The 11732-nt window shown below is 43.7% G+C and overlaps 1 protein-coding gene across 1 annotated transcript in view; it reads left to right on the top strand.

The window, feature by feature from the left end:
- The first annotated feature begins 11379 nt into the window (after nucleotides 1–11379).
- Nucleotides 11380–11732, top strand: part of gyg2 (glycogenin 2) — a 95467-nt gene continuing 95114 nt past the window's right edge. Inside the window, exon 1 of the mRNA XM_068033156.1 lies at nucleotides 11380–11495. Within this exon, the coding sequence (XP_067889257.1) occupies nucleotides 11489–11495 (7 nt within the window). The 5' untranslated portion in view covers nucleotides 11380–11488. The remainder of the gene's footprint in view (nucleotides 11496–11732) is intronic.

The raw sequence follows: 11732 nt of genomic DNA, 5'->3' as shown, positions 1-11732 counted from the left end.
CATCAGCTGCTTAGATTTAAACTATAACTACACCTGGTGTTTTCACAGCCTCACCTGATGGATGGGATTTGTGCGGACGCGAATGCTTGTGTCGCTCAAAAGCATCTGGTTTAAATATTGTAACCTATTAGTGGTGCCTTGAATAAGTTTTTGTTTAAAGGGAGAGGTCTTGACAAAAAAACACCTTGTGTTTGGGTCCTAAAGGGCCCTGAAGCCATACACACACTTAATGAGGTCTATGCGGGTTTCCACTCTAACAAAGGCCGGAGGTCTAATGATTGATGATGTCGTACAGCCAGCCAGAAGCACTGAAGGAATGCAAGGCACTGAGGAAGAGCACTTCACTTCAAATTGAAAGGATTGCGTGATGTGTAAGTGGCTGCCTCTGTTTAACGTCACCTGCGTTAGTCTTAGTAGTGAAATTCAAATACTTGTTGATTAAAAATGGGAAAGCTGTCTGGTTGTCCATTGCAAGTGCCATGTGCTAAGGAGTTATGCAGCCCAGGAAGCTCCCAAGTTTGACCTCTGGCCTCTGCTGAAAATAGCCAATTACAGACAGAGCTCTAAGTGGTGTAATGCAACTGGTCTCAGTGTTACAGGTTAGAGGAGGGAAGGCGAGAGGCGGATGAAAAAAATCATGCTGCATAGAAGCTCCTGATCACTATTTAGCCACTTCACAACAACTTGCATTCATCTCGTGATCTTAACATAGGAACATGTCCCAAACTGCTTCACAGAAGCGTTATCTGACACAATTTGACACCAAACCACATAAGGAGATTTTAGTGCAGGTAACCAAAGGCTTGCTCAGAGGTAGGCTTTAAGGAGCATCTTAAAGGAGGAGAGAGAATTAGATTTAGGGAGAGAATTCCAGAGCTTAGAGCCTTGACACCTGAAGGCATGACTACCAAAGGTGGGACGAAAGAGATCAGAGATGCGCAACAGGCTAGAATTAGAGGAGTGTACAGATTTCAGAGGGTTGTAGGGACGGCAGAGCTTACAGAGATAGTGAGGGGCAAAGCCATGGAGGGATTTGAACACAAGGATGAGAATTTTAAGTTCAAGGTGTTGCTAGACCAAGACCCAATGTAGGTCAGTGAACAAAGAGGCGATGGATGAACAGGAGTTGGGACGAGTTAGGATATGAGCAGCAGAGTTTTGGATCAGCTGAAGTTTATGGACAGTGGAAGATGGGAGGCTGGGCAGGAAAGCAAGGATGGGATCAACCTCAGCGTCAGCCCATAAAGGCCCTGATGGTTAAATAAGTAGCCCCCTAGTACTGAATATTCAGACTTAATCTATCCTTTTAAATGGATGAAATTCAATGCAGTTCTTGGGGCAAGAGAACAGTTTTCTGTAGAATCAGCAAGTCAGATGATTTTGTTAGGTTGTGAGTTTTGTGTTGCTTTTCTCGGTGGATGATACTGATGAACGTACTGATGAACATGAGACGGTTAAAAAGGTGCATATATCATAAATAGTGTCCGTTTAAATGTGGTGCCATAAGGCTCTTGGAACCCATAAAAACTACAATGGACATAAGTCACCACTTCCTGGAACAGGGTATAAGGAAACGGAAGGAAAATTTGGAGGAGGAAGGAAGAGAACAGAAAACAAAATTCTAACAGTTAGTCCGCAATACAGGCTCTGTTATTAGTGAAGTTACTACCAGTGGGAATCTCATAAGACTTTCAATCCTATCATAAGATTATTATAAAGGCATTTAATTGTTATCCACATTATTGATAATATCATACATGTTTTTATTTATGCCGCCTGAACTCTGAGATGAATAATAACTCCTGCCCATTATATTAAATAAAATCTTTCTCTTGTGATAGCTTCATTTAAAATTTAAATTAATGGAAGATTATAGAATTCAATCAGCGGTAGATATGCTGGGGATTAAAAATGACAGTGCTCTCCGTATATAATGATAATGCCCTAGTCTATTTGGTATCTTTATTATGATTATGAAACACGCTCTCCTGGTGGCTCAGTACACTGCCTGGGCTGGTACTGAGCTATACAGACCAGGACTGTAGCTCCCAGAGACTAGAGCGAGAAGGAAAATCCAGGATTCTCACTCTTCATTACTTATTAATGCTGAAAAATCAGTCCATATGAATATTGGGGAACAATAAAACAGATTTTAGCTGTGAACCCTTCCTAACATCAAGTAGCATGCCAAGGCTACGTTTGAGAATGAAGAGTACAGTAGCATAGTGGTTATGTTACTGGACTAATAATCCAGCGATGTAAGTTCAAATCCCACCATAGCAGCTGGGGAATTTAAATTCAGTTAATTAAATAAATCTGAAATAAAAAGCTAGTCTTAGAAATGGTGCCTATGAAACTACCAGATTGTTGTAAAAATCCATCTGGTTCATTAATGCCCTAGTAGGAAGGGAATCCGACAACTTTACGCTGTCTGGCCTATATATCATTCCAGACCCACAGCAATGTGGTTGATTCTTAACTTCCCACTGAAATTGCCTAGAAAGCCACTCGGGTGTACCAAACCGCTGTGAAAAAATCACTGTGGGAGAACCTTCACCACATGGACTGTAGCAATTCCAGAAGGCAGCTTACCCTCACCTTCTCAACGGCAAATAGAAATGGGCAATAAATGCTTGTCATTTGGATGATGTATAGCAAGACATTCAGGACCTGGGAGAACCATAGTTGTCTTGTTTGAAGGGGTATGAGTCAGAAGAGAAAATTGGAATTAATAATTACCGTAAGATGATGCACTATCCCTCCATTTTCGTGCTGCCCCAAAGACAGTAAACTAATTCAAGGATTCAACATGATATTAAAGGCACAGAAATAGAGTCAACAAAGCTCTTACAGCTTTACAATTCCTTACAATCACAATTCACCATTTCTTTCTCTGCAGATAACGACATGGTACAGTGCAGGGATGCTGTTGTCTTGGTTTCCATCAGTCTCCCAACCTCGCAGCAGTACTAAGCTTCTGCTGGTTGTCAGTTCATTTAATATTTTATGACCAGGTGAGAAAGGGGTCTAGGGTTCCCTCTCAGCCTTCACCTGGTCTTACTGTAACAGGGTTTAATTTTAAACACACCGTTTTTTTTAGCTGTCCCTTAGTGAATCCTTGTTCACTAACTTCCAATTATAAGGCAAAGAAACTAGCCAAACAGGTTTTCTTAGGTTTAAAGAAACAATGTTGAACTTTATTAAACCTAAACTCTAATTCGGTTAACATCTACTTGAGCTATACAGGGCATTGGCCCATCACATCTGGAGTACTGTGTACAGTACTGGTCTCCTTATTTAAGGATGGAGGTAATTGCGTTGGAAGCAGTACAGAGAAAGTTTACTAGACTAAAACCGGGAATGGGTATTACAAGGAAAGATTGGACAGGTCAGGCTTGTATCCGCTGGAATTTAGAAGAGTGAAAGGCGACTTGATTGAAACATGTAAGATACTGAGGAGTCTTGACAGGGTGGATGTGGAAAGGATGTTTCACCTTGTGGGAGAATCTAGAACTAGGGGTCACTGTTTAAAATCAGGGGTCGACCATTTAAAACAGAGATGAGGAGAAATTTTTTTCTCTGAGGATCGTAAGTCTTTGGAATTCTCTTTTTCAAAAGGCGGTGGAAGCAGTGTCCTTGAAGATTTTTAAGGCAGAGGTAGATAGTTTCTTGATATGTAAGGGTTATCGGGGGTAGATGGAAATGTGGAGTAATCAGTTCAGCCATGAACTTATTGAATGGCGGAGCAGGCTCGAAGGGCCGAGTGGCCTACTCCTGCTCCTAATACGTACGTTCGTATGTAAGATGTGTTTGGTGGTGGCATCACGCTGGAGACGGCAGAAATGGCGGAGGATGATCCATTGAAAGTGGAGGCTGGTGGGGTGGAAGGTGAGGACAAGGAGAACTCTATTGTGGTTCTGGAAGGGAGGGGAAGAGGTGAGAGCACAAAAGTGAGGGAAATGGGATCAGCACCGTTGAGGGCCCTGTCAACCAAGGTGGAGGGGAATCCTCGGCTGAGGAAAAGGAAGACATGTCGGAAGCACTGGTATGGAAGGTGGCATTGTCAGAACAGATGCGATGGAGATGGAGAATCTAGGAGAATTGTATAGAGTCCTTACAGTAAGTTGGGTGAGCAGAAGTGTAGTCAAAGTAGCTATTGGAGTCAATGGGCTTATAGAGGATGGTGGACAATAGCCTATCCCCAGAAATGGAGATAAAGAACAAAGAACAAAGAAAATTACAGCACAGGAACAGGCCCTTCGGCCCTCCAAGCCTACGCCGATCCAAATCCTCTATCTAAACCTGTCGCCTATTTTCTAAGGGTCTGTATCTATTTACTTCCTGCCCATTCATGTATCTATCTAGATACATCTTAAAAGACGCTATCGTGCGAAGATCTGATTTTATTTCTGCTGAGGGTTATTCTGATGATTTGAACCCATCGTGCAATTAGCCTGTCTGAGTGGATTCACAGATTACTCCTGTGCCCATTTCAGTTGTATTTAAAATGATAAAGCTGAGACTGCAGTAACTGCATGCATAACACAGTAGAGAAACTTTTGATTAAGCTAATCATGTTGTACGCATGCAATTTGTTTCCGTCCGGTCAGTAGCTAAAGAGTCCCTCTGTATATAACCTCTGTGTGCCCAATTAGTGACAGCAGAAGGCTTGTCCTTGATTGCAGTACTCCTCCCACTGTTGGTTCAAGTGAGGATTTAGCAAGCTCTCCATCCTTACTCTGCTACTAGTTTTAACCATTAGTTTTCTATTCACAGATAACTTGAGTAAATATTTGTTCTTTACTCTGTATCTTTGTGCAGAAAGAGATCTAAGCTGTCTTCTTCTAAAACTACCAGTACTCTTAAATAGCATTACATTTTCAAAAAAACTCAATATTACTGCTCTTTAAACATTTTAATTTATTTTATTCCTTCCTGCAATTTTCTACTAATGAGAATTTTAATTATACTGGGATGATGTGCCTTATGTTAGTAATATAGGAACAGGAGTACGTCATTCAGCCCCTCAGGCTTGTTCCGCCTTTCAATTCGATATGGCCGATCTCCATCTTAGCTCCATTTGCTGCCTTGGTTTCATATCCTTTGACAACCTTACCTAACAAAAATCTATTGATGTCAGTTTCAATTGACCTGGCCTCAACAACTTTCTGTGGGGTGCAGTCTAGATTTCCACTATCAGTCCCAGGTAACACCTTATAGTTTTAAGTTTCATGGATTCCGCATGGTGAAGTTTTCTCCTAATCCCTTCCTCCATCTGTAATGTTGTGCTGTGTTCTTAAGTTTTCATAAAATGACAACCACAGGCTTTATATTCAGATTCAACACAAACACTATTTATTATCTTACTTATTTACACTGCATGATTTCAGGTACAGGTCTTTTCCTTGCTGGTGTGTGTGTGTATGCCTGTTCTCTGTAAAGCCATGTGCTGAGTGAGTACTCAAAATGGTGTCTTCTTATATATGTCTGATGATATCATCAGTTGTATCAGTGGCCTGATCGCTTAAAGGTACGGTTTATTAAAGGTGAGGTCACCATTACACTATATTACACCATCCTTCCTTATAATGAACTCTTGTTCACACTGTGAGCATGAGTTTCCACCCTTCCTAGTTACCCTACCCACTGTTCTCCTTTGCAATTGGACTCAGGATCACCAATGGACCAGGAATGTTAATGCTGAGTACCACATCCATATGTCCATTCTTCTTATGTCTTTCTCTTTCATCAATAGTGCAGGCATTCTTATTAAGGTTCAGTTCCTTGTCCTCAGTGGATGAACATCCATCCAATGCCACTGAACTCAAGAGAATATCTATGGCAGACTCAAGATTTGCAACACACCTACTATCTACTACATTTGCAACACATCTACAATCTGCAAACTTGTTCAGTCTAAAGCCATGCAGGACAGCAGATTTCATGAAGATGGCCCTTTCAATATAATAGGATATCAACAACTTGCATTTAAATAGTACCTTTGACATAGAAAAATGTTAGAGGCATTTCACAAATGTATAATCAGAAAAAAATAGATGCCGAGACAGAGGATATTAGGAAGTGAGTTTTCAGGCAGGCCATAAAGGTGGATAGGGAGGTGGAGAGGCTGGGTAGCGCAGGCAGAGAATTCAAGAGTGTGGGGCCCAGGTGGCTGAATGTACAGCTGCCAATGGTGGGGCAAAGGGGATGTGATGTACAAAGGCCAGAGTTTGAGGAAGAGAGTGTGGGATTAGGTTGTATCACTGGTGTGATTATGGAGATAGGGAGTGGCAAGTCTATGAAGGGATTTAAATACGAGGATGAAAATCTTAAGACCTGGGGGGGGGGGGGGGGGGGGTGGGGTGGTTGTGGCGGTCTAAAAGTCAATGTAGGTTAGCAGGGGCAGGGATAACAGGAGAATGGGATTTGGTGCAGGATAAAATACAGGCTGGATGAACTGAAGTTTACAGGGGGTGGAGGATAGGAGGTTAACAAGGAGAGCTTTGGAATAATCAAGCCTAGGAGTGACAAATACATAGTTAAGGGTTTCAGCAGCAGAAGGACTGAGATAGGCTGCAAGTCAGTGTTGTTATGATAAAATGAAAAGAAAGCCTTCCATTAATATAACACCTTTCATACCCTCAGGATGTCCCAAAGTGCATTATAGCAATGAAGTGCTTTTGATGTGTAGTCACTGTTGTAAAGTAGGAAACATGGCAACTAATTGTAAGATTCCACAAACAGTAAAGTGATAATGACCAGGTAATCTATTTTTAGTGATTTTGGTTGAGGGATAAATGTTGACCAGGAGAACTGTCCAGCTCTTTAAAATAGTGGGATCTTTTACATCCACCTCAGAGGGCAGGCGGGGCCTCTGTTTAGCATCTCATCCAACAAATGGTACCTCTGACAGTCCTGCGCTGGGAGTGTCAACCTGCATTATGTGGTCAAGTCTTTGGAGCAGGACTTGAACCTATAACCTTCTGACTTAGAGATGAGTGTGACCAACTGAACTGTGACAAATGCTGAAGGTGGTAGTTAGAGTTCTTTATGATGCTCGGATATGGTTGAAAGCTCAACTCAAAATTGAGCAAGATTGCCAACAGTCTGGCTCAGTCTGAAATGTTCGGGGGGGGGTAGTTGTAATTTAACCCCAGGAAAAGGGTGGATTCGGGTAGGTAGTCTGTTTTACACTCGACCTGGTTTTACTTTCTGGTGGTGTTAATGGAGGGTAAAATTGGCACAGTATAAAATGGGCAGCCAATCTGAACCTGTCAGTTCTCTGCCCAATGGGCTAGATTGAAATTAGCCCTTTTGCATCAGGAAGACAATAGCCTCTATATCCAAATGTGTATGTTTGGTACCATTCCAAAGAGTATCTATTGAATACCAGGATAACTCAGTTGGCTAGTGTGTGGTTCAAAGCAATATCAACAGCCTGTGTTCAATTCTTGCTCAGGTCTGAGGAAGGCAATAGGAAACCACCTCATGATACCCACTTCCTGAATCAATGCCCATCTCTCCTGGGTAGAGGAAAAAGAGCAGAGGATCTGCCCTGAGTAGACCACAACCACAGTATGGCACCTTCACATATCATGCCTTGTGTATATAAAATCTTTCAACATGTAGTCACTGGCTGGAACATTAACCCCAATAATTTCCTAACAGATTTTGCTAATTTAGGCATGTGAATCCTTCTCAATTCTATAAGGGAAGGGAAGGGGAGGGAAGCAAAGATTCAAATTAGACAAACTCTATAAATCATCTTTTTCCCTTTCACTCATTGAAGCAAAGACTCTTATAACACTGAATGATGGTGCTGAAGTTTGATAGTTCATGGCTAGAAATGTAATGTTAATGAGATTATCATGAAGACCCCACCTGCCAAGAATGAGGGCATATTAATTTCGTCATATGAACATTAATTTTAAACTGTTGCTGGACTGAAAAGAAAACATGTTTATAGAAATCACAACAGTGGCTGGAAACATTTTGGCATACTAAGAGACAGTTGCCTGAAAAGACAAGAGAACTGCTCCCTGATCCAATTAACCCAAATGGATTTTGATCACCAGACATTGAATGTGGAACAAGCCAGCATTCCATTTTCCCATCCCCCCACCCCCCACCCCCCACTGCAGGTGTCTGCTAAGATGAAAGGAATACACAAAAGCACAGGAGGGTTTGTTAAAAAAAAACAACTAGTCACTTGACTAACCTGCTGGCCCAGGTTTGGTTTTGAACCACTCACAGGGCAGTTTGGGTCAGACTGCAACTGAACTTGACGAAAGAGTCTCTCTCCTGCTTGGTTCTCTCTCTCTCATGAATTTCCAGATCCACTAAAGACACTTAAACCTCAAGAGAGAATATTCCTACATTGAAACAAGTTTGAAAGCGTCCACTGGGCCTCGACGAAACGTTAAGATTTAACTGCAAAGACTCTACATCGAATTCAAAGGACAGTAAATAAACCCCAGCTATTGCTTCAAACTTTTCCCTTTTATTCTTTCTACTTTTCTGTCTCTATCTGCATGTGTGTTTATCGCATATGCATGCTAGCGTGGTCGCGTCGCGTATTCTTGGTTGTTTTAACTGAATTAGAGTTTTAAGGTTAATAAACTTCCACTTTTCTTGTTTAAATCTAAGAAAACCTGTCTGGTTGATTTCTTTGCCTTATAATTGGAGAGCAATGAGCAAGGATTCACCGACGGGGAGCTAAAAATACTGTTTTAAAAAATTAAACCCTGTTACGGTTAATAAAAGCAAAATACTGCAGATGCTGGAAATCTGAAATAAAAACAAGAAATGCTGGAAATACTCAGCAGATCTGGCAGTGTCTGTGGAGAGAGAAGCAGAGTTAACGCTTCAGGTCAGTGACCCTTCATCAGTTCTGAAACGTTAACTTTGCTTCTCTCTCCACAGATGCTGCCAGACCCATTACGGTTAAACCAGGCAAAGGCTAAGAGGGAACCCCTAGACCCCTTTCTCACCTGGTCGTAACAGGGATATTTTGATTAAGTTTGTGTCTGTGTTTTTATGCTATTGGAAGTTAGCTGGGACACATTGTTTAGTTTGACAACTCTGGCGGAGACAGAGGCTTGTGAAAAGATAAACCCACTTTCATGCCAGAAAATGGCACAGGTGATATTTTTGGGTAAATAATAGTTCAGGAGGACAAATGCCCCTTTAACATCTAGAAAGGAAATCTAAGATAACTTCTCCAGTTCCCGCCCTCTCATTTTTGGAAATGTATCTTTTAAATTACAGTGTAAACTTTTTTTTATTTCCAAAATATACTTTATTCAGAGAAATCTGTAAAAAATACATTACCAAACAGTTTCAAACAGCACCGAAAAATACAAACATTGCAAGGGAGATCAGTTTCTTTCAATACAATCATGAGTTGCCTCACAACCCTTCGATTTCATTTGTCATGCCAGATGCATTTTTATGTTTTACAGCAAACAAAAAATTTCCCAATACAGTTTGAGGGGTTTCCCATGGATCCAGCCCCTCAGTTCAGCTTGGTGGGGGGACCTTACACAGTGGTCTTTCCCCATTGAGCCTTTGCTGCGGCTGCCCCAAGCTTTAGTGCGTCCCTCAGCACGTAGTCCTGGACCTTGGAATGTGCCAGTCTGCAACATTCGGTTGTGGACAACTCTTTGCGCTGGAAGACCAGCACGTTTTGGGCAGACCAAAGGGCGTCTTTCACCGAATTGATAGTCCTTCAGCAGCAGTTGATGTTTGTCTCGGTGTGCATCCCTGGGAACAGCCCGTAGAGCACAGACTCATGTGTTACAGAGCTGCTTGGGAGGAACCTCGACAAAAATCACTGCATCTCTTTCCACACCTGCTTTGCAAAGACACATTCCAGAAGGAGGTGGGCAACTGTCTCTTCCCCACCACAGCCACCGCGGCGGTATTGTGCGGAGGGGGTGAGACTTCGGGCGTGCAGGAAGGATCTGACGGGGAGGGCTCTTCTCACCACCAGTCAAGCTACATCTTGGTGCTTGTTTGAAAGTTCTGGTGATGAGGCATTCCGCCAAATGACTTTGGCGGCCTGCTCGGGGAACCATCCGACAGGATCCACCGTCTCCTTTCCCGTAGCGCCTTGAGGACATTCCGTGCAGACCACTGCCTGATGGATCGGTGGTCAAAGGTGCTTTCCCGCAGAAATTGCTCCATTAAGGATAGGTGGTATGGCACGGTCCAACTGGATGGAGCGTTCCGCGACAATTTGACAAGGCCCATCCTTCACAACACCGGGGACAGATAAAACCTCAGCACGTAGTGACACTTGGAGTTACGTACTGGAGGTCGACACACAGCTTGATGCAGCCGCACACGAAGGTGGTCATCAGGATGAGGGCCACGCTGGGTACATTTTTCCCACCCTTATCCAGAGGTTTGAACATCGTGTCCCTCCGGACCCGGTCCATTTTAGATCCCCAGATGAAGTGGAAAATGGCTCGGGTTACCGCCACAGCGCAGGAGTGGGGTATGGGCCAGACCTGCGCCACACACAGCAACAACGTGAGTGCCTCGCACCTGATGACCAGGTTCTTACCCACAATGGAGAGAGATCGCTGCCCCCACATGCCCAACTTTTGTCGTACCCTGGCTACTCGCTCCTCCCAGGTTTTGGTGCATGTCCCGGCCCTTCCGAACCATATCCCCAGCACCTTCAGGTAGTCTGACCTGACGGTGAATGGGACAATGGATCGGTCGGCTCAGTTCCCAAAGAGCATGGCCTCACTCTTGCTGTGGTTAACTTTGGCTCCTGAGGCCAGTTCGAACTGGTCGCAGATGCTCATCAGTCTGCGCACGGACAGCGGATCCGAGCAGAAGACGGCGACGTCATCCATGTACAGGGAGGTTTTAACCTGAGTGCCTCCGCTGCCTGGGATTGTCACCCCTCTTATGCTCGCATTACAGTGTAAACTATGTGTTGGTTGCAGCAATAACAAGCTGGTAAACAACCTCCCGGCGCTGTTGCTGTGGCTGAAGACAGGAGTCACACAGTCACCACTTTAAACACTCGGGGTGACATTGCACAATGTCAAGCGGGGGAGTGGGAGACAGCAGCGTCCCTGTACCAGAGGGACACTAGAAATAAGCTCAGGTTCCCCCCACCAGAAAATAAAGGAGTGGTTTAGTAATTGCAGTCACAGGAGCTTGGAAGTGCTGGTTTTATATTTAAATATGTTGGACTTATGGTGGAGTTTACCCCGCCCCAGGAGGCTGATTGGGTGGCGCAGTGTGAAGAGGTGAACGAACCGAGCCGGCTTTGGAATCGGTTTATTCCCTTTTCAGCTCACCTCGTCCTCCAGTGAGGAGGGACAGCAGCCTTGGGGGGGGGAAAACAAGAGGATCACAACAGACTGCATTCAGCTCCCAAACCACACTCGCCTTCTGATCCGGATTAAGCAAAGCCAGGAACTCTCTCTTTCCCCCCGAAAGAACTTTCACCGTAAGAACAATTATTATTATGTCGGGTGAGTGTCTACATTTTATTTTGACCTTGAGGTTTATTGCATTAAAGGCTTTTACCGATCTGTTTGCAGAGCTCTGGCCAGCTTCACTGACCACCCCCCAGTTTCCTTCCCCGACTGACCTTTACAAGCCAGCCCGGAGTGTCTGCTCCCCAATGAGCAACAGGTCAGCCCGGGGGAAGCACTGGTACCAGCAGGCAGTGAGTGGGAGACTGAGGGTCTAATCACCCCCAACCTTTT

The sequence above is a fragment of the Heterodontus francisci genome, chromosome 6, assembly GCF_036365525.1.
Source record: "Heterodontus francisci isolate sHetFra1 chromosome 6, sHetFra1.hap1, whole genome shotgun sequence".
Taxonomy (NCBI): Eukaryota; Metazoa; Chordata; class Chondrichthyes; order Heterodontiformes; family Heterodontidae; genus Heterodontus; species Heterodontus francisci.
Note: the sequence above shows the minus strand (reverse complement) of the source record. Positions and strands in the feature narration are given on the sequence as shown.